Genomic DNA, 23,263 nt, shown 5'->3' with positions numbered 1-23,263 from the left:
GTTCTGAATAAATGCTACACTTCATCCACGCTTAATATCGAGACAGTCCAATTTTAACATTGAGTCAGTTATTTTAAAAGTAAAACGTCCAATAGATTTGTAGAAAAATATATTATCTCTATCTGTGTCTCCCCTCTGACGTAGCCTGACGGTCCCACGTGTGATACAGGAACAACTTTGCCTCGCATGTGGTTGAGTTGTCCGACATGAATTTATATTAGTAAACAGCCTAAAGTCTGGATAACTCCCCAAAATGTTGTTTGGAAAAGAAACGCCGTGGCGGCGTTTGGGGGGCATGTCGTTTGGCATGTACTCTGCCGAAGAGATAAGGTGAGAGACATTTTGTTCGCTCTTGGCTTAAATGCTAAATGACTTCAAACCAGCATGCCTGCTAATGGCAGCATGCTTTAACATTTACATTACACACACACTTTTGCTAGGGGTTGCTGTGTCAGTGTTCATTATAAACATGTCTTATTTCTTTCTAGTGCACCAAACCTGACTTTGTTATTCATTGCAGTAGTGAAATGACAAAGAGTTGCTCAGAGTCCTGTGTAACTGCCAGCAGTTGGTATAATAACGCATTCTTCTCATCTCCTATCCAGGAAGTTGAGCGTAAAGACGATCACTAACTCCAGGTTTCTTGATGCTGTTGGAAATGTGGCCCCGAACAGCCTGTACGATCTGGCCCTGGGACCAGCGGACAGCAAAGAAGTACTGAAATCAAATACATACATTCTGTGTGATGTACAGCCATGGCACATCTGTAACATGCCATAAATCAGCCTGCTCATGATTTGTTTTTGCACTTCTGTACTTAATCAGTCTTTGTGTGTAGTTTAAGATTGTGAGAATCAAGTATCAGCGAGTTCTTCTTCTATGGTTTTTACCAGGTGTGCTCAACCTGCTGTCAGGACTTCAACAACTGTCCAGGACACCTGGGACATGTAGACCTGCCTCTACCTGTATACAACCCACTGTTATTTGATGTAAGCATGTCCACAAATGCACCACAAAAGTGTACATATACATGCGGTACACTCTTCTTTATAACACAGTATCACTTGGTGTGATACTGGTAAAGATGGACCAGCCTTAGGGGTTCAGGTCCAGTGAATCGGGACTGTCTTTTAAACCACTTTCTGAACTTGTTCCAGTGTATCTGCTTGATGAATGTTTACCCTGATCTCTCATTTCCTCCTGCTGCTCCTCCGTCATCAGAAACTCTTCCTGTTGATCCGTGGTTCCTGCCTGGGATGTCACATGTTAACGTGTTCCCGAGCTGCCATCCACCTGTTGCTGAACCAGCTGAAGTTAGTGGATCATGGAGCCATGCAAGAGGTCTACCAGATTGAACAAGTTCTCAACCAGGTGGGTTTAAAGTTGCCCCTGGACCCTCCCAGCTGCCTACTTTTTCCCACTTTTCCATGTCTACCTCAGATCCTTGTGGAGAACACACGTGGAGACGTGGTAGATGTTTTTATTAACCATGAATGTGTAAGTAATCGTCTTTCCTCTGATGCTGGGTTGCTGTATTAACTAATGTGATGTGATGTTTTGTTCTCATCATATTTCAACAGTTCTCTGTTTCTGCTTAGTGTATTAATTTGTGTGTGTGTGTGTGTGTGTGTGTGTGTGTGTGTGTGTGTGTGTGTGTGTGTGTGTGTGTGTGTGTGTGTGTGACGTGTGTTAGCACCTGGAGGAGAATCCCAAAGCCACTGGAGATGAGATCCAGCAGGTTCTTAAGGAGTTTACAGACATGATAGTCAGAGTGAACGCTGGAGGCTCAGAGAACGTCAGACCGGTGAGGACACACTCTCACACATGCAGACACATGGCGCTCCAGTACAGTCATATACACACACCAAACATCGCTGCAAGGCTCTTTAAAGTGATTTAAAGCATGGAAACCAAACTGTCACGTACATGCATTTCAATCAGACCATGCTGCCCAAATGAAGGCACACTGACCTCATTCTCTGCTTGTGTGTGCTTCTTCAGATTAAACACCTTGTTGAAAAGAAGAGCAGCCTGATAAATGACTTCTGGAGGATCCACATGAAAACTAGGAAGTGCCCTTACTGCGGGTAACTTAATAAAAATGATTGCAGGAACTTAAGTCTGATTCAATGTTGGTCTAAAATACTTTATATATCAATTTATTGATACACATGTCATTGTCTGCAGTTGTCCGTTCTTTTTGAGTTATATTATGATGTTAAATGGAGTCAACCTTGCTGATAGATCTTCTATGCTCACGTATTTATCAATTCCTAATCGTGCATTTTGTGCTGTATGCATGGTTTATGTGTGTGTAGGAGTGGCAGGTTTACAGTGCGTCGTGAACACAACAGTAAGCTGATTGTCACAATGCCGTTTGGAACAAAGACAAGTGGCAACACGGAGGGTAAGTAAGAATTTAAAGAAAATGCATTATGTTTTGCACATGCTGCTCATTGTTCTGCCAACAGTTATGCAGAGTGCCTGAGTGATGGAGTGACTGTGCGGAAGAGCTCTTTGTTTTTGTGGAAATGGTGTCTAACCTACATTCTTGGCAAACCCTGCATGCACATATGTTCACAAAGTAGCTTTTGTTCTTGTCTTCCTGTAGAGGATCTGATGGCTGGAAAGAGAGTCTACCTGACTGCTAGTACAGCTAGAGAACACACCAACAACCTGTGGGAGAAAGAAGGTAGGCTTAAAACAAACAAAGAAAAAAAAACATACCAACACTTTGTGGACAAAACTGGACTGTAAATACACTAAATACTAAATCTAAAGGCCAGAGAGAGAAACTTTTACCAAAACTAAAAGATCTGAAACCAACACATTCTGGAAAAAATCTGGGCGTGATTTTTGACTCTGAGCTTACTTTTATTCCACACATCAAAAACATAACAAAGATAGGTTTTTACCATCTTAAAAATATAGCCAGAGTCCGCCTGTTTCTCTCTCAGGCCAGCACGGAGGTGCTGATGCATGCTTTTATCTCTTGTCGCTTAGATTACTGTAATGCCCTGCTCTCTGGTCTTCCCAAAAAGAGTATCTCCAATCTCCAATTACTACAGAATTCAGCCGCACGAGCGCTGACAAGGACCAGAGGGCAGGAGCGTTTCAGGATAGATTTTAAGGTTCTTTTATTAGTTTTTAAATGTTTTAACGGTCTCGGGCCTACTTTTACCCTATCGACCCTCGCAGACCGTGAGGTCCTCCGGCACTGGCCTCTTAACCATACCAAAAGCAAGAACTAAAACACATGGGGAGGCAGCTTTTAACTATTATGGCCCCCGATTGTGGAACAGCCTGCCGGAGAACCTCAGTGCCGCAGAGACTGTTGATGTTTTTAAAAAGAGGCTCAAGACCCACCTTTTTAATCAGGCTTTCAATTGATTTGTTTGATTTTTCTTATTCATTTAATCAGGCTTCTTATCATATTTAATCTTTATTTGTGTCTTATTTTAGTTGCATGTTTTAACAACATGTTTATTTACTATTTATTTCATTTATTCATTTTATTTCATTCTATGTTTATGTCTTAGTCCCTTTGTTTTTAGCTGCAGCGTTTCCTCATGGGGGCCCCCACACTGGGAGCTGCTTTTGGTCTACTGATGGGGCGCTACCGAGAGGACAGCTCTGGCCTGGATAGCTTGAGGCCTCTGCACCTTGGTGTGGGGCCTCCTGTCTGCCTGGGTCGGGGTGGTCTCAGGTGGCGCTCCCTAGTCATGGGCCGGGGGCCCTCTCAGTGTGGATGGCCCCCAAAGGTGGCTTATTCCTTGCCTTGTCCGTATGGGTTTGTGCGCAGGTGTGTGTGTGCGTACGTACGTGTCTGTGTCTTTTTTGTTGTTTTTAGCCTCTGTGAGGCACTTTGTGTTGCTTTTAAGTATGAAAAGTGCCTTATAAATAAAGTTTGATTTGATTTGATTTGATTAACCATCGATTCAAACATGCATACAAGTTTCAATCATCTGACGCTATTCAATATTATTACTGCAATTTTAATAATTTTAATTAAAAGTGCAAATCCCACAGTATGATTCTCACCTCCTCACTTTCTTCCAGCTTTCTTCTTGAAGTGCCTCTTCTCTGGGATGGAGGAGGGCACAGTGTCAAAGGATGGAGTGAAAGGTTTCTGTCCAGACCTCTTCTTCTTGGATCTACTTGTCGTCCCACCGTGCAGGTACAGTGTGAACAAACGCACTCGCAGACTGTGCAGAGGTTGTGTGACCTTCGTGCTTTATCACACCTCTCCTCCTCTCTCTCTGTCAGGTATCGTCCAATCAACCGCCTGGGTGACCAGATGTTTACAAACGGTCAGACAGTCAACATGCAGGCTGTCATGAAGGACTGTGACATCATAAGGAAACTTCTGGCTCTCATAGCAGGGGAGAAGACTGCTGAGGAGCAGGAGGTAAGCTGAACAAGTGTTTGTGTGTTCTCAGATCTTTTTTTAAAATTACTTTTCATGTATAATAAGGTGTAGCTCCATTGACTCCAGGTTAAAAATCTTTATTTTTGTGGTACAGGACAAATCAACCTGTCCTTTTTTGTCTTTCTCAGGCTCCTGAACAGACAGACCAGACGTTTCTGGCGGGGATCCCCGGCCTCACGTTAACAGATAAACTCTACAACATCTGGATCCGACTGCAGACCCACGTTAACATCGTCTTTGACAGTGACATGGACAAAATGATGACTGAGAAATACCCTGGAATCAGACAGGTATAACAGACCTCCCTTTTTCCTTTTGTTCAGCCGATAAAGACCTTTGAATCACCTGATTGTCTCCTCTCCCCTGTCAGATATTGGAGAAAAAGGACGGATTGTTCCGGAAACACATGATGGGAAAACGAGTAGACTACGCCGCGCGGTCTGTCATCTGCCCTGACATGTACATTGGGACCAATGAGATAGGCATACCTATGGTACATGTGACTGCATTTCTGATTGATTTTTCCCTCAAAGTGAGCACCAGACTCACCGAGGAAGGGGAAAGGTGGGTAACATCACCGTCTCTCCTATGCTCGTGCAGGTGTTTGCCACCAAGCTGACCTACCCCCAGCCCGTCACTCCGTGGAACGTGAAGGAGCTCCGTCAGGCCGTTCTTAATGGGCCCAGCGTCCACCCCGGTGCTTCCATGGTGATAAACGAGGATGGCAGGAGAACCATCCTATCAGCTACCAACCTTGCACAGAGAGAAGCTGTTGCCAAGCAACTTCTGACGCCCTGTCCCGAACCACATAAGATGCCCATGAAGATCGTAAGTCAGATAAGTCATTCCCACACTGAAACCCTTGCACACCCTGCAGTGCAAGTTATGCATGAATTGTCAGTGAACTCTACTCTTTCTGTCTGTCCAGGTGAATCGGCACATAAAGAACGGAGATATTTTGTTACTGAACCGACAGCCAACTCTGCACAGACCCTCCATTCAAGCCCACTGTGCACGGATCTTACCAGGAGAGAAGGCACGATCTGATTCGTTCAGCCTAACATGTTTTATTTTGACTGGTTATGGAAGCAGGGTAGAAAAAAAAAGATGCATAACAAATGGTCCTTGATCTTAATTGGATGTTTCAGGTTCTAAGGCTCCACTACGCCAACTGCAAAGCGTACAATGCTGATTTTGACGGAGATGAAATGAACGCGCACTTCCCTCAAAGCGAGCTGGCCAGAGCAGAGGCCTACACGTTAGTCAGCACTGACCAGCAGTACCTCGTTCCCAAGGTGGGTACACAGACCGTACATAGAAGATTCATAGAGTGCAGCGCTGCACAGTCCTAAACCTTCAGGCAGGAATAACTGCAAACACTTGATGAAGTTTCAGACAGTTTGACTCTCAACAAAACTGAAGACACAGTTTCTATCTGTGCTGCTTGAACTGATATTTTCATCAGACCGACTGTGCTGAGGAACATGTGGAACTTGGGCTGTTCTGGGTTTTTCTGCATGCAACTCGCCAATTGAACTTACTCAATTGTATCACATTAATTAACATTGCTCGTGGTGGCTAGGTGTTTCATGCTAATTATGCTACTTATCATTGTCCTTGTTGAATTGGTAAACTATCTGACAAACATACATTGGCAAAAGTGCCGGTACTCAGGTTTTCTTCTCTTTCTACCTTCAGGACGGTAAACCTTTAGCAGGTCTGATCCAGGATCACATGGTATCGGGTACGAGGATGACGATACGAGACTGTTTCTTCACCAGAGTCCAGTACTTTGAGTTGGTGTACAGGGGACTGACTGACAAACCAGGCAGAGTTAAACTGCTGCCGCCGGCCATTCTCAAACCACAGCAGCTCTGGACAGGAAAGCAGGTAAATGAACCCTTGATACTCAAGCTGATACCCTGAACATGATGTAATTGACAGCCTCTGTGTGCTCAGTTGTACTAATGTGTGGTGAATTTGGTGTTTGCTGTAGGTGGTGTCTACGCTCCTGCTGAATGTAATCCCTCAGAATGCTGTGCCCCTCAACCTGCTTGGCAAATCGAAAATCCCCAGCAAATCATGGATCCAAGTCCCACCACGAGCTTCTCCAGGCTACAGACCCGACAGCATGTGTGACTCACAGGTGTGTACACACACACACACACACACACACACACACACACACAAGGTGGAAAGATTTCACTCTCTAATCCAAATCAGTGTCAACAATGACGCAGCTTTATACAAGCGCTGTGTTACTTTGCCTTTGTAAAGCATACTGAAACTTGTCCCCAGAAGAATTTAGAGATGACTGGTGCAATATTTTACCCTTAAATGTTTTTTTTTTGTTTTAATGTGTTAACTCCTCCTCCTCTCTTTTCTCTTTATTTCCCAGGTTGTGATTCGTGAGGGGGAACTGTTGATGGGGGTTCTGGACAAAGCCCACTACGGCTCGTCGGCCTATGGTCTGGTCCACTGCTGCTATGAGCTGTATGGAGGGGAGACGAGTGGCAAACTGCTCAGCTGTCTGGCTCGCCTCTTCACTGCTTACCTGCAGCTATACAGAGGCTTTACTCTGGGTAAGAGGCCAGATACAGTAAATGAAGCACATGGTTTTTTGTGTGTCAGGCTTCGTGGACAGTTAGTGAAGATAGAAGAGAAGTATTATGTCAAACCTTCTTTTTTTTGTTTTTGTGTCCAGGTGTGGAAGACATTCTGGTGAAACCGGGCGCCAACAGGAGGAGGCAAAAAATCATTCAAGAATCACTGGCGATTGGCACCAAAGTGAGTTAAAGCAGCAGCTTGTTCTGGGAAATAGACTGTCTGATAGTGTTTTAATTACTGCTGTAGCCTCTAACATGGCATACACTGAAGGCCCCGGGTGCACATTCATAAATGGACAACACTAGGTCTTATTTGGACAAATAAAGGGAAAACATTTAGGGTAGGGATGGGAATTGATAAGAATTCAACGATTCCGATTCCATTATTGATTTTACTTATCGATTTGATTCCTTATCGATTCTCTTATCGATTCTCATTGGGTGAGGAAATAAAAGAGTACAAATGGGTTTGTTTGCGTTAACTGTCTTTTATATTTTCTTCTCTGCACAGAAAATATAACATGTACAGTATGCACAAATGATGTGTGACGTAACATCAGAACAAATTAAAAAGTAGGTGAGCTACTTCTCAGAGTAGGAATGAATGAAGCAGAACTACACTGGTTAAAATAACAACATGCAACTCTGACAGATCTCAAATTTCTGATTTTCATTTGAACAGATATGCCAGATAAAATGCAACGAATTAACCTACCGAAATTCAGGGGCATCTACAGTGGCAAATGGGTGCAAACCTTTCAACACAAATCTAGTGACCGCTCTGTGACATTGCTTTATCCTTGTCTCGGTCATTTTACTCTTCCCTGCCTCAATGAAAGAAGTGGATAGAGGTGCGCGAGACCTGCTGGTGCCCGCTGCAGCCTCTGAGCCAGCCTGACTCTGGCAGTCATCGTCATCTAAATTTGATGGAAGGACATGGAGATGGTTCATATGGCGAAAGCAGTTTACACAGTGAAATGGCGCTAACCTTAACACAACAGACACGGCTTGTAAGAGTTCAACATTACCTTCAGCACTAATAACAGATGATGCCCTGGTGTTTGCTCTCCCGCTAGATTCACAAGCATCACTAAGTAGCGTAACAAACACTGACATTCCTGCAAATGAACTGCATGCTGTATGGACAAATGTTTTAGGATGTTGGAGATATGTCCCCCCTTTGAAGAAATGGAAACTTTTCGCGTGAAATATAGCCATACTTTGGAGCATTTCTGCCTCGACGCCATATCGGCTACGTTCTAAAGCAAAACAATACAGTGTGCGTGACGTTATCACGCATGTGCAAGACAGGCAGAATCAATAAGCAGAATCGTTAACCAGGCAGGCAAACGATTCCAAGGAATTGAGCTACTGAGAGCCGGTTCTCAAAAAGAACTGGTTCTCGATTCCCATCCCTAATACAGGGCACGAATTCACAGTAAATAAGTGTTTAGAAAGATTGCAGCCTTGTCAAATTCAGTGCTTCCTCCTCAGTGGATGCCACTGGCCAAAATGGCTGCCACAGTGAAGGTGTAGTTCATGGGCCCCATGGTGCTCCAACGTGGCCACTGGGGATAAATATGTACTACACACAAGCACAAGAACTTAATGAAATGAAGTGAACCAGTGGAGTGCTGTTACTCTACAGCTGACACAAATAATGTTGAGCTTTTATTAATGACAGCCCAATCCAGTGCTTCCATCACAGAGTCTTTGAAAATCTCTTTCACCGACAAGCAGTACAGTCTGATTGTTGCTTTTAGTTCCACATCTCAGAGCATGAGGTGCATCATCCGTTGCTGTCTGCCACAGTGTCTTTATTCTTACTGCCACTGGGCAGCGCCAGAGGATGAATTTGTCTAACTATACTTATTGTGGCTTTGAAGAAACCCGGCCATCATGGGTAGTGCTCTTACTTACTGAGAAAAAAAAATCTTTTTCTTTACACCTTTAAGGCTCTCCAGGCAGCCTTCAACCTGCCCTCCTCTGTGGATCAAGCTGAGGCTCGGAGCCGCTGGCAGGATGCTCACCTCAACCCAGATCAGAGAGACTTCAGCGTGGCCGACCACAAGTTCAAAGAAGTGGCCAACCAAGTGAACAATGACATTAACAAGGTGACCCGCCGCTGCTACTGCTGACATGCAGGACAGTGAACGATGACAGATACACTGCTCTGATTACTTCTAGTGGTACACAAATTATCAGTATGATGAACAGGAATAGGAACACATGGATTGTTTCTTGATCTTCTCTAGAGGAGCCATAACTATTTTAGGAAGTCGTAAACGTTACCTGTGTTTAATTTAATTCCTGTAGGATAATTCCAGTTGTAGCAATGTTCCTGCTATGGTGATACTATAAATAACCATCAAACATTCGTATCTCCTTTTTATTAATTCAGTACATCAATTCAAATGGTAATCTCACTGAACACAACAGAGCGTCTCTATGTTGTTGGGTCCTTGTGTGTACTAATTTCATTTTAATGGCCATCATCATCAATTTGGGGCTGCAACAGAGATTTGCTTCACTTCACCATGCCAAAGACTCCTGGAGTGGCACATTGACGAGTTTGAATGCCACCATCATCTTTTAATTCATCATTGGTCCAATTTTGCCTTCTCTTCACTGATTTTCAGCTGTGGTGGGAGGACATACAATAGTATGCAAAAAAGGTGTATCTAACAAATGAAACATAATGTTGTTAACGTCGATGACGACGGTGATGAAATTTTGTGTATGTTTGCAGGTGTGCATGCCAGTTGGACTCCACACCTCTTTCCCAGACAACAACCTCCAGCTGATGGTCCAGTCAGGAGCCAAGGGCTCCACTGTAAACACCATGCAGGTACATGTCACCGAGTGGAGTGACCATGACAGTGTGTAACACCACCATTTTCTGTTGAGGAGCAGACACACCAAACAACAAACACCAGGAGAGGATTTGAAAGACATAAAATACTTTTCTTTATTACAAAAGTGTAAAACCGGTAGATAAAAGAAAGATATTCTGGAGGATTGGTCTAAAGGAGAGTCCAGCAGTCTGTCCACTGGTTTCCAAAATGGTGGATCAAGTGGATCCTCCTCCAGTAGGTTCCAGTACAGCTGCAGCCAAAGAAACTACAAAATATCCGTCAGGGTAATCAATGACCTATCAGTCTCCAGCTGTTAAGGCTGATTTACAAACAAAAACAATACTTTTGGGTGGGGAAATAAATATACAAATAAACACGGCAAGGTCAAAAGTCCCACACAAGGAGAAATAAATAAAATCGACAAATCACTCAATTTAAAACTTAATCCACTGCAAATGTAACAAAATAAAGCCCAGTCCAAAGTTACTGAAGTTGTCCATATAATGACTGATGGCAGGATGTCCAAAGTTGTAGTTTTTTTTATTTTTTTTCAGGATAACAGTAATAAAATAATTTGGCAGCAGCAGTTAACAGGCAATGTCTTGTAACAGTATACTTTGTAGTGAAAGTAGACGGGTACTTTCAGGAAGTACTACAGGAAGGGTGGATGCATCCCCACCCTTCCACTTTTATCCAAGGCTTCCCCTTCTCGCACTGTGGTCTCCGTTGTCTCTCTAGCGTGTTGGCAACTTGTCTCCCCGGCAGCAGCAGCAGCTCCTTCAGTTCCGACAGCAGGTACATCCTCTGTAAAAATCGCTTCTTTCGCTCTGTCCCCTGAACCTGGGACAAGATGCCACTCTGCTGTAACAGCCGTCCGACCAGCGCCTCTCCGGCATCGTTCCTCCAGTGCGTCTGCTTGCTGTCAGCTCAGCTGCTCTCCTGCTCTCCCGTCCTGCCCCTCTGCCGCCGTCTAAAAAGGTGCAGGAGAAAGAGACCCCAAACTACCCACACCTGTGGCCTAATTACGCTCATGCTGCTCATCAGAGGGGAAGTGTGTCAATTAGGGTCAGGCAGGCACACACACTCACACACCCACACACTACTCGTCACCCTGTGACATACACACATCGCAACGTTTCCCTCTCGTACTGTTCTGCACTGATTTTGCTCAAGTAAAATGTCCTGAACTTTAAGCTTTTCACCTACAACTGTCTTGTCCCGTTTGGGTTTCAGATTTCATGTCTACTCGGTCAGATTGAGTTGGAGGGTCGCAGGCCTCCACTGATGCCTTCTGGGAAGTCCTTGCCGTGCTTCCAGCCATATGACCCCTCACCCGGTGCTGGCGGCTTTGTTTCTGGAAGGTTCCTCACAGGCATCAAACCGCAGGTACATGAGGAGAGCTGTGTGTGTGTGTGTGTGTGTGTGTGTGTGTGTGTGTGTGTGTGTGTGTGTGTGTGTGTGTGTGTGTGTGTGTGTAAGTCCTTTTTCTGAGTGCGCCTGCTATGACTTCATTACTTTAGCTTACAGACATGTATGAAGATCGTTGTCAGTTCCTGATACATTTCTTTCCTTGTCTGTCTGTAATTTTATTGTGTTCAGGAGTTTTTCTTCCACTGTATGGCTGGCAGAGAGGGACTGGTCGACACAGCCGTGAAAACATCTCGATCAGGATACCTGCAGAGGTAACGTGAACCTAACTGATGAATAGTTCAGAAAAGGCTGCAGATATCGTTAAAATGTAGTAGATGTAGAGGCATTATATTTGCAGCTGGTGTGATTCATGTTTTCAGCCTCTCTCAGCTTGACTTCCCTGCATGTTCATACAGGCTCAGTTCAAGGGCATGCATTGTTTACAGATGAGGGTCTATCAGTTGTTGTGTGTTGTACAATGCACCGTCCTCTCCTTTTGCTAATCCTATTCCCCTTTTCTTCCACCCTCCCTCACTACTACCTCTCCTTTGCAGATGTGTCATAAAACATCTGGAGGGTTTGGTAGTGCAGTACGATCTGACGGTTAGGGACAGCGATGGATCTGTGGTCCAGTTCCTGTACGGTGAAGATGGGCTGGATATCCCCAAGACTCAGTTCCTGCAGCCAAGACAGTTCCCCTTCATAGAGGATAACTATCAGGTAAAACAGCAGAACACAAGCGCGGTGTTGTTATGAACACGTTATAAATGATTACATGAATAATACTGATGTTTTTTTCATTTTTCTTAATATCTGATGGTTGTGTCTGTTTTTTATGATGCCTGAGCTGCAGAAATGTATGTTGCATGTTGTGACTGATACAGTGCTCATCAGTGGATTTTAGGTGATTTTTACACAGCACAGTAACTGAATGTAGGTTAAACAGCAGGTGCAGTGTCAACCACAGCTGTCTAGCAATAGAGTGCAACAGAACACAGGATTTCTGTCCTAGATAACAGATATTTAATCTGTAGTAGTCTGAAGCTGCTACTACTTTGTCATCCTAAGTCTCTCTCTCCTGCCTCTCCGGTCTCCCTCCAGCTGCACTGTCTAAAAAGGCTGAAATGGCAAAAAAAGATTGCAGCCTTGTCAAATTCAGTGCTTCCTTCTCAGTAGATGCCACTGGCCAAAATGGCTGCCACAGTGAAGGTGTAGTTCATGGGCCCCATGGTGCTCTAATGTGACCAATGGGGATAAATATGTATTGCACACAAACATTAGGTAGGATGGGCTGAACTAGTGAGCAGTAGTTTTACTCTGCAATGCTGAAGGGTCTAAATACTTATTTACATTTAGTGTTTACATGGGATTCTTAATGTTTCATCAATTTACAAATCACTCATCATTGTGGTGTGTTGTGTGTAGGTTGATGGGGACTACACCTCCAGCTACTATTAGAGACCTGGCTTTTATTTGAGAAAAAACTGTATTAGGCTTATATGATGGTGCCACTAAATGGACACAAACACTCATGATTGCGACAGCTATACTACCAGCACGTCTAAATCTCACTAATTTATCACAATGTATCGTGAAATAGCTACAGCAAGTAACGCCTCCTAAAAACTACAAATTGACCTTTTATCTTTTTATGTAAGGAATAAACCAGATGAGTCATTTACATTAGAAGTTTAATCTGATGTATTTTTAACCTTGGATGCCACACTAGCTGTGGGTAGCACGGTGGCTCAAGTGGTAACACTTTCGCCTCACAACTAGAAGGTCCCCGGTTCGAATCCCGCTGTTGCGCTGGTTGCTCGAGGAAAAAAAGGGGGCCTTTCTGTGTGGAGTTTGCATGTTCTCCCCGTGTTCCTCTGTAATAACCCCCACTAAAAACATGCCTGACAAAAAAAGATGGGTGCGCGGGCACCGGCATCGGCTGGCAGCCCGGCAGCTGCCGCGGAGGATCGACAATCCAAGGATGGGTCAAATGCGGAAATATAATTTCACGAGAAGCATGGCGTGTAGTGTGCAACTAACTCACTGTGTGATGTGACTGCTGTGATGTGACTGTGATGTGTGTCTTAGCTGTTCTCCCCTTCTTCAAGTCACAATATGTGAAGCTAGCTCACCTGTTTACCTGTACCTCAAGAAGGAAGCACACTCCTTTGAGGATAAAAATGTGCATATTCTGGACAGAGAAGACAGATGGTTTGAAAGAGGAGTGAGAGAAGCCATCCATGTCAAGGTTGAAAAACCATCTGAGGGAGATCTCCCACATACAATGCTGTCCTTTCATCTCTTCGAAAGAGATTCAAAAATTTAGCCTACTCACATGGCTCAAGGAGCAATGACAAGAATGGGACACTAACAAGGCAGACGACTGTCGTTGACACCCAAGGGTCGCACCCTACCCCGCCTTAATGGGGGATCGTTTGCCTCTCAATAGAGTGATACCATCCTTGGTTTTGGGGGTTGGCCTCACTCAGAGGATAAATACACCATTTCATTAGACTAGAGCTGTCCTATCTACTCTGGTGCGCATGAACTGATGAAGCCTGCTCGGATGAGAGGCGAAACGTCTTCCAAGACAAACTGACAAAGTCCAGTTGCGATCGATTGAATGCCCTGAAGCTTACAATGACCTGGATGAATGAGAATATTCACAGGCAGCTAGGCTAATAGTTTCTTGGCTGTAGCGCTGTACTTGATAGACACACATGAGGATGATATTGAAACTCTTTCTATTTTTACTAAGCAATGCTGATGTCTCCGGTATTTCAATAACATAGGGATTATGACACATCTACCCATCTGCTAGAAAAGTAACCTCAACCTGTGTTTCTACACTCCTGTCAGGTTATCAAGAGGTCCCAGGGTCTGGACAAGGTTTTGGCATGTTTGGACCCTCAGACTGCCAGTCAACACTTTGCAGCCATCCAGCGATGGAGAGCAAAGAGAGAGTTGGCATGTCCACGGAGAGGTAGAAAACAAAGTTTGGCTGGTCATTTAAATACAGTTTAGAGTTATACTGCATGTCACACTACTGCTACTACTACTACACTACTACTGTCAAACTATGTTTCTCAGAACAGGAGTTTGAGTTGAAATTAAGAAAAGGTCAGAAGTCCCAGTTTGAGCAGTAGCAGATCATTGATGTGATCAGTAGAATCCAGGGAATGGACAGTGAAGTGTTGTGTGCTGTACTGTATTTGTACACTGCCTGTGTGAATGTCTGCCATGTAATGTGTGTGTTTTAATCTGTGTCAGGAGCATTCTTGCTGTTTTCCCAGAAGAAGCTGGCCAAACTGAAACAGAGTGAACAAAAAACAGAACCAGATGTAAATGGAAGGAATGCTGCTGTACAGCAGGTATTTATACACAACAAAATGACAATGCACATTCCTCAGGACATAGAGGAGTGAACTGCTGACCTCTTACTTAGGCTGACCAAACTGTCATTTGAACTCTGCTCCCGCCTTAGCTCATACAGCAGTGGTACTCTCTGGATGAATCCAGCAGGGCAAAATACAGCAGGAAGTCCTCCCGCTGCCCTGAGCCCTCTCTGGGTTTGTTTAGGCCTGACGTCTGCTTCGGATCAGTATCTGAAAACTTTCACAGCATCACAGACAAATACCTGCAGAGCAGAGACGGGCTGAGGGAAGACAGCCTCGACAACCACAGGTACTGAATGTATGAATCTTCACAATTTATCCATATACCATTCAGGTATATAAAGGAATATAAAGTGGAGGGCATTTCGGCAGCAGCTGTGATACTGCTACTCTGTGTTTGTTCAGTAAAGCCAGAAACAAATTACACATGCAATGCAGTTCAGTTATTACACAACACCTGCTGAATCCTCTTAAATTTTCATAACCTACATCGCATATATAAGCTTCCTTGTTTTGTCAGTAATTTTCAGAAGTGCATTGCTTTCCAAAAGATTTCATTACACAGAATCAAATGAAATTGATATAATTCATTGGTAGTTTATTAGGTGCACATAGGTCAAGGCAGTGCAGCCCAATACAGCAGTCCAGCCGTCATGTTATAGTGTTCAGTTCTTGGTGAACTGTATTAGAGAGATGTTGAATTGTATGTATTATACTCAGAGGCATTTCTAATAATTTGTCCCCTTTTCGATGAGGGCCGGCTAAATGTCACACACACCTTTCAGTATAATTCAGTATCCAGTCCTCACATTATTTAGCATGTTGAAATCATGATCATTAATTAAAAGAAAACCTAAACCCATATTAAAACCTCATCTCTCTCTGTGTGTCTTCAGCCTGCGCCAGCTGTTGCACTATAAGTGGCAGCGCTCACTGTGTGACCCAGGTGAAGCAGTGGGTCTGCTGGCAGCTCAGTCCATCGGTGAGCCCTCCACCCAAATGACCCTCAACACCTTCCACTTTGCTGGCAGAGGAGAGATGAACGTTACTTTGGGAATACCTCGGTAATGTCAGCTCCACACATGCCTCATTATTCACCTTTTATTGAACATGAACACATTATCCAGGACATACATGGGTTCTGGACAGCCTTAGAAAGTAGTTTCTATTTTACAGCCTTTGAATTAACTTTGGTGCGATGTACAATATGAACTGTATGATACGGTACAAGTGCTCCCACATTGTGATTTCTGTTTGACTCAACTACGGCAGAGGGTTATGAAAAGAAAGGAAAAAGCTGGTAATAAGTGCAGAATTCTGACCAGACTTTTGGCAGATGTGTCACAGAAGCAACCGAAAGCAGGGTGGCTGAAAAGTTTCCCACAAAGTGAAACCACAGCAAAGTGCAGAACTTGCATGATGCTCGTGAGCACAGGTTTGTCAAAAGTTTGGTGTCAGCAGTGTAAGAGGTGTGACTGAAGGGTTGAGGAAACTAAAGAAAGGATGCAGTGGCCTGTTCTGTGTTCCTCTTTTTCTGGTTATGTGTCCTCCTCAGCTCCCCTCCTGTGTAGTGTCTCTCAGGGGTCAGTCCATGGACCAATCATATTGCTGTTATGAGATGATACAGATCTATTTCTCTGCTTAATCCAGTAACCTGAATGAATAATCCTCCTTCCATGATTGCATTATATTTTTGTCTTTTTTGTGTTTTTAAAGGTGCTACATAAATAAAGCTTAACTTTCTTTTACACCGTATAGCAATTTTAAATGTCACTTCCATGAGATTAAAGTGACAGGCATCACTGAAATCAGTTTATTAAAAGTATAAAGGGCTGATACAAACTGAGCTGAAAGAAGAGATAGTTTAAAATGTGAGAAGCAGAAGTTGCTGTATGAGCAAGTGTGAGTACAAGTCAGTGTATGATGTTTCGGTTTGACTGTAGCTTTATATATGATGACTGTTGTAGTGTTACTTTCACCACATGCTCTCCAACATCAACACTTCTTACTGTCTTCCTACTCCTCCCTGCTTCATCCATCCAAGCCTTCCATCATGTCTCACTCTCTCTACACGTCTGTCTGTCCCGCAGACTGAGGGAGATCCTGATGGTGGCCAGCTCCAACATTAAAACTCCCATGATGAGCGTTCCTGTGCTAAACAACAAGAGAGCCTTGAAGAGAGCCAAGACGCTGCGTAAGAAACTCACCAGGGTCTGTCTGTCTGAGGTGAGGATCAGCATCTGTCATGTGTTTTGCTAAAAATGTCTTCTTCTCATCTTTTATTGTCTTTGTTTGCTTTGCTTTCATTTTGTCTGTGTGGCTTGTTTTGCCTTTCATTTCCTCATTCATTTCTCATTTTGTCTTTGCATATCTATAGTTGTGTTACTGTGTTTTTTTTAAATGTACAACTCTCTGTGTGTGTGTGTGTGTGTGTGTGTGTGTGTGTGTGTGTGTGTGTGTGTGTGTGTGTGTGTGTGTGTGTGTGTGTGTGAGAGAGCAGGTGCTACACAAGGTGGATGTGGTTGAGACATTACAGATTGAAAATCAAAAGCTGCGTAAGTTCAAAGTCACCTTCCACTTCCTGCCTCCTGACCGTTACGGGGATGATAAGCTGTTGTCACCGCAACAGATCCTCCACTTCATGGAAACCAGGTGTGTGTGTATCTGTGTCTGAATGTGTGTGTGTGTGCGTGAGGGCTGTTAGTTTCTCCTCTACTAGAATCCATTCAGAAATAACTTGATTTAACTTCTCACCTTCGCTGTTTGACACCTTGTTTGGTTGTTTGTCCTCCCAGGTTTTTCCGTCTCCTTCTTGAAGCCATTAAGAAACGCAATGCCAAGCTGGCCTCCATCGCCGTGGAAACAAGGAAGGCCACCCTCAAAGATAGGGACCATGATGGTGATGGAGGAGCTGACACAGCAGGGGTCTGTTTTTAATTGGCTTGTCTTCATCTCAGTATTCCCGATAGGATGTTTAGGATTTGTGTTGTCTCTCATCTTTGAATGTTTCGATCTTATCTTTCCTTTCCTTGAATACCAAAATCAGTTAGATGACGGGGAGGGAGAGGAGGAGCGAGAGATTGTTGATGACCAGGGGAACGAAGGAGACGCTGATGCCTCAGACGCCAAGCGAAAAGACAAACAGGAAGAGGAGGTATGAAGATGGATGAAATGCTTTGTATAAAGATAGGTGTGTTTACGCTGAATCCCTTGATTTTCCTAGAAATGGAAAGCATGTATTTCCTGTACTTCGTGGGTCTGAACATGTTCATCTGATCCTCATTAGAGGTGCTTACTAAAGCATTACTGACTAATAACTGACTAGTTTGGACTCGAAATGTAGCCGCTCCTCTTTGGCAATAACTGTATCCAAATTTGTCCTGTGTTGAATATTTCGGCAAGAATGAGATCTACAAATATACAGTTTATTTTTTTTAACCTTTGTTTTACCTCTTTTCCTGCAGTGCAGGTAGTGATTGCTCCAGTCTGTATAGTCAGGGATTTTATTGTGGCCATTTAGCAAGACTAAGAGCCTACCGGTTAGTTAAGAGATCACAAAAAGCTGTTGCCATTTATCCTGTGGGGAACATGAATGTGTGTACCAGATTTTGCAATACATCCAATAGTTAAAGAGATATTTCACCCAGAGCCTCAAATGTCAACCTCATGGTGGATCCAGAGGAAAACTCAGGCTATCACTAAATTCATGAGAATACATGATCTGAAAACTCAGAATCCCTATGAAACATTGTGTGCCAATACATTCAATAGATGTTGAATATTTGTATATAGAGGAATATTTTCAAACTTTGTTTGTATAGCACCTTTCAACAAAGAAATCACCTGCAACAAGTGCTTCAAATCGAAAAGACAGAATGGACATAAAGAATGGATGTAAAATAAGATGTTGAATAACTTGATTAGAATTCTTAAAAAATGTAATATGATGACTAAAATAGAAAAAAGAGAATGCACAACATAGGAGGGAAAACAAAACCCATGGAACAGTAATAACATAAAGTTAAAAATGGAGTACATAAAAATTATAAAATGTTAGAATGTTACAGAAAGCCAATGCAGAGCAGCTAAAACTGCACTGATGTGCTCTCTGATCTTGGTTGTGGATAAAAGCTGAGCTGCAGAGTTTTGAATGAGCTGAAATCTCTTGGTGTTTTTCCCTTTGTTGCTGATAATTCCAGTCAGAGCAGTGTGTGGTTTGTTCTAAAGCCTGACTGAAATTCCTCCAGGATGTTATTTTCTTTAAGAAAGGCATTAATCTTTTCCAGTATCTTACTGATGAATGGAAGGCTGGATATCAGCCTGTAGTTAGTGCGTTGCTATCTAGGTTGGGTTTCTTTAGTAATGCTTTTACAGTAGCGGTTTTAAACGCATCAGACAATAAACCTGTTTGCAGAGATGTATTTATGATCTTCCGGGTTACAGTGCATTCTGAAAGTATTCACACCCCTTCACTTTCCCCACATTTTGTTATCTTACAGCCTTTTTCCAAAATGGATTAAATTCCTTTTTTGTCTCATCTCATCGACACACAATATCCCATAATGACAAACTGAAAAAGGTTTTTTAGAAATTTTTGCAAATTTATTAAAAACAAAAAACTGAAATATCGCAAGTATTCACACCCTTTACTTGATTGGAGTCCACCTGTAGTAAATTCAATTGATTGGACATGATTTGGAAAGGCGCACACCTGTCTACATAAGGTAGACAGGTGTGCGCCTTCCTCAAGCCAATAGAAAACTGCTAATTCCATCTCTGCTCTCCTCTGCAGGTGGACTATGAGAGTGAGGCGGAGGAGGGAGGTGATGATGGCGAGGACAGAGCAGATCAGGAGGAGGACGAGGAGGAGGTGGAGGCGAACGTGGAGGACACTCCGGAAGAATGCCAGCTAGAATCTGCAGGAGTGAGAAAGCAGAAAAAGAGACGAACAAAGAGAGATGGAGGAGGAGAAGACAAGACCTTGAATTCGATGAGAGTGAACTCTGTTCTGGACTCTAACTCGGCGATAGAGAGATATTGCTACGATCACCAGCATGAACTTTGGTGTGAGGTGAGTGTGTTCCACAAGGAGATTGACAAGGTTTTAGGGGACTTCTCTTGAACTTTCATGTTTTAGATTAGACTGAAAGAAAAAGTCAGGCTATAGTTCATCTTTTCATCATTTGCAACAAAAGAACGACTGAGCCTTTCCAGGATGCCCCTGTCATACCCCATCATGATGCTTTTATCTGTTACCAATGAAAGTCCTTTTGTGTAGCCAAGAAGTGTTGTTGTGTGTATTTAGTCCTGTCACTGATCTCTGCTCCGGAAATGTTGCTGTAGTGAGCTGAACATGAGCAACAGGCTGTACAGCAAATAAGTCTGTTTCAAATGTGCTGCAGTTCTTTGAACTTGCACCTAGCTTCAAGTGTTGCCATGGGACTAAAAAAGTTTGAGACCACAATGAGACAGCATGACGTTATCAGCACTGTCATTTCTGCCCAAGCATTAGAAGTGAAATGTGTGTGTGGTTCTCATAGGGCAGTACATCTATTTTGAATTGGTTCCACCAATCCATGATCATAGTTATCTTAATACTGGTTCATTATTTAAACACAAATAAATGTACACCTGTACCAGACACTGAACATTATATGAATGGCCACAAACCAGCCAATCAGAATTGATCTCATATACTGTCCTCTTTGTCAATAGATGGGAATGCACAAACTGCAGCTCTCAGATGTCTTTAAAGTCTAATATTGCTCCTTAGGTTATTGTTTGAACAGCGTTCCCTTCATCTCATTCATAGGTTGATCTGGTCTTGCCGGTGAGCGAGGTGCACTTTGACCTGACCTCTGTCCTGTCAACACTGGCCCACAACGCCGTCATTGTGGAGACCAAAGGCTTGACGCGCTGCTTGCTGAGCGAAACCACAACAAAGACAGGCGAGAAGGAAACTGTTCTCAACACGGAAGGCATCAACATGCACGAAATGTTCAAGCACACTGATGTATGTAGGCAGTGTCGGTTAGACTGCAAGACATTTTTGTTTTGGTTTCCACTTATTTTAATCAGGACACTACACTGTCGTTTTGAAGGTTAAGGACCAAGCAGCACAAAGTAGTACATCTCAGCAAAACCCATAAGCTTAACTGACTTTAGACTTTAGACTGCTTCTTTATTGATCCCAATTTGGGAAATTATTTTGTTGCTGTAGCAACTAAACATACAGACAAACACAGAGTGTATACAACAATTGTTTTAAAAAGTTTTAAGAAATAGAAATTGAAAAAAATTGAAAAAACACACTAAATGAACAAAAACGACGGCGCTACTGCAACAGGCTGCCACCTAACACAGCGCCATCTTGCATGATTTATGACCGATAGATGAATTGATGTTTGTCCCTTCTCTTTCATAAATGATTTAAATATATGACACCCTAAAGAAATTTCAAGTTAATTGGTAACATAATTCAGTGATAGTGACTTTTTGGTTGTTTTTATTGACTCCAGATGTTTTGAGGTCACTCAAGGTACTTTCCAGACTTGAATTCGTATACAACAAGGCGTGTTAACATTTACTGACAGGAGTATGCCTGCAGGTTTCTTGTAGCATGGAGACTCCAGTTTAAGAAATCTAAAATGTGAAGTGCAGATACTAATTTATGTCATCTACAGTGATGATTTAATGATCTTTTTGGATATCTGGAAGACATTATAGAGACATTATAGATGGTAGCAGATATTAAGGAGACTTTTGGGAAGTTGTCTTAACATAAAAAGGTTTGATTCACTGTTTGTAATTATAAATTATTTTAAATACACCACGAGGAGTAATGTTATTTACGTTACAGTGCTTTGAAATCATCAACCAAAGAGGATTCAAGATCCTGCCAAATATATCTGCAGTAGTCAGGTGACCTTTCACAAAATCTGTGATCACAGGATGTCACGCTTCTTCTCGTATCAGACTCAGACCTGTGCCTGTTCAAATATCATGCTAATCTTTGTGGTGGATTCAAAGCAGAGACTATTGCAAATTTGGATCACAACCCTGAACACTGAAAAAAATGTTGTACTTTACAGTAAGAGAGTTTAAGGTTTAAGATCAAAAAATGTTGTATATTATGAGATTGCTTACATTTTTGCCATTGTTTGGTGATGATCCCAGCATTTCTTTTTTTTTTTTGTCTCTAGATCTTGGACATCAACAGATTGTACTCCAATGAGGTCCATGCCATGGCTAACACCTATGGGATTGAAGTGGCTCTGAAAGTCATAGAGAAGGAGATCAAAGATGTCTTTGCTGTCTATGGTACAAACGTACAGATCAAACCTCCGCTAACAGATAACAGGCTTTCAGGGACACTCGTTTCAATTTCTCTGTCTGTCTCTAGGTATCGAGGTGGACCCCAGACATCTGTCCCTGGTAGCAGACTACATGTGTTTTGAAGGTGTATATAAGCCTTTAAACCGGCACGCCATCCGATCCAACTCCTCCCCTCTGCAGCAGATGACCTTTGAGACCAGCTACAAGTTTCTCAAACAGGCTACTATGCTGGGTGAGGACCAGATTACAATAAAAATGCGAGTAAAATATGCAAAGCAAACTCTATGCGCATTTATTTTGCAGTTCTTTATGGCATGTGGCTAATGGGACGAGAGACATCTGACACTGACATTGTCGTACGTTCTGCTTTTGTTGAATCTACCTGCTTTGGGAAAGAATAAGAAAGAAGTAATTCAAGGAAATGGCACCTCTTTAACAGTTAGCTTTTCACTGAAGGTCTGTGACGGTTCTTCAGGATGTTGGATTTCCTGTCACAAGTCATCTCCTGTCGACTTCAAGCTGCCACCGCCTTTATCTTTGTGTTTTTGTTCACTGCTGTTTGTTATCCTTTTTCAGGGTCACATGACCAGTTGGTGTCACCCTCCGCCTGCCTGGTGGTGGGGAAGGTTGTCAAAGGCGGAACAGGACTGTTTGAACTGAAACAGCCTCTTTAGAGGGAGAGGAGATGCGACGGGCAGGAGCCGGATTGGTTGGATGTGACATATGAAGTGACCTCAGGTGACCTGATAAGGTCACAGAGCTGGAGCGGATTCACTTTCAGTCCTATGACACACAAATCCATCAGAATGACATGTTTTATCACAATTTGATGGATGTGACAGATGTTCTTTAATATTTGCGTTTGGAAAAAAATGTTGCTGAATTGCATGATTTGAAACCCATCCATTGTGAAACTAGTAAAGTTGTCTATTGACATGACTGAGAAGTCACTTTATCATAGTATGAAAGGATGCATTATGGGAGTTTACAGAACAAAAACTGAGCATGCTATCTACACCCACTGATCTGTACAGCTATTTTTCTCTTTGTATTTAATAGCAATTAAACATTGCCTAAAGAATTGTGTCTTATTGTTTTTTTTTTGTTGTTGTTGTTTTTTTTTTTTTTTTCGGTGTCAGACCTGTATTGCTTCTTTCACTGAAACCCTCAGTAACCACACAGATATCACGATCCGCTCACGAGGGCGATGGCAGGCGAGTGAGTGTACATCTA

The 23,263-nt window shown here is 42.9% G+C and overlaps 1 protein-coding gene and 2 non-coding genes across 3 annotated transcripts; all 3 read left to right on the top strand.

Moving 5' to 3' along the window:
* Window positions 1–158: 158 nt before the first annotated feature.
* polr1a (RNA polymerase I subunit A) lies at window positions 159–23,105 on the top strand. The gene is made up of 37 exons (XM_070963253.1): window positions 159–330; window positions 606–714; window positions 894–989; window positions 1,222–1,371; window positions 1,694–1,804; window positions 2,002–2,087; window positions 2,319–2,407; window positions 2,612–2,692; window positions 4,060–4,177; window positions 4,267–4,408; window positions 4,558–4,719; window positions 4,800–4,922; window positions 5,030–5,257; window positions 5,358–5,465; window positions 5,578–5,724; window positions 6,128–6,319; window positions 6,426–6,575; window positions 6,828–7,011; window positions 7,134–7,216; window positions 8,991–9,149; window positions 9,785–9,883; window positions 11,124–11,276; window positions 11,490–11,572; window positions 11,855–12,020; window positions 14,160–14,283; window positions 14,571–14,671; window positions 14,785–14,984; window positions 15,592–15,759; window positions 16,786–16,921; window positions 17,196–17,347; window positions 17,491–17,620; window positions 17,742–17,849; window positions 19,488–19,766; window positions 20,508–20,708; window positions 21,898–22,015; window positions 22,098–22,262; window positions 22,607–23,105. The coding sequence occupies exons 1-37, from the start codon at window positions 254–256 to the stop codon at window positions 22,702–22,704; spliced, it is 5,076 nt and encodes a 1,691-aa protein (XP_070819354.1). The 5' UTR covers window positions 159–253; the 3' UTR covers window positions 22,705–23,105.
* Window positions 8,496–8,632, top strand: LOC139331875 (small nucleolar RNA SNORA5). The gene has a single exon (XR_011602217.1). It is a non-coding gene; the product is annotated as a small nucleolar RNA SNORA5 (small nucleolar RNA).
* LOC139331876 (small nucleolar RNA SNORA5) lies at window positions 12,440–12,576 on the top strand. Its single transcript, XR_011602218.1, has one exon. It is a non-coding gene; the product is annotated as a small nucleolar RNA SNORA5 (small nucleolar RNA).
* Window positions 23,106–23,263: the final 158 nt, after the last annotated feature.

The sequence above is a fragment of the Chaetodon trifascialis genome, chromosome 5, assembly GCF_039877785.1.
Source record: "Chaetodon trifascialis isolate fChaTrf1 chromosome 5, fChaTrf1.hap1, whole genome shotgun sequence".
NCBI lineage: Eukaryota > Metazoa > Chordata > Actinopteri > Chaetodontiformes > Chaetodontidae > Chaetodon > Chaetodon trifascialis.
This window is presented reverse-complemented; position numbering and strand designations above follow the sequence as displayed.

Excerpts from the sequence above, each read along its gene's own strand:
- polr1a (XM_070963253.1), top strand. The coding sequence starts at position 254 with ATGTTGTTTGGAAAAGAAACGCCGTGGCGGCGTTTGGGGGGCATGTCG. Across the intron at positions 17,850-19,487 it reads AAGACAAACAGGAAGAGGAG|GTGGACTATGAGAGTGAGGC; the intron begins GTATGAAGATGG and ends TCTCCTCTGCAG. Across the intron at positions 22,016-22,097 it reads AGATGTCTTTGCTGTCTATG|GTATCGAGGTGGACCCCAGA; the intron begins GTACAAACGTAC and ends GTCTGTCTCTAG.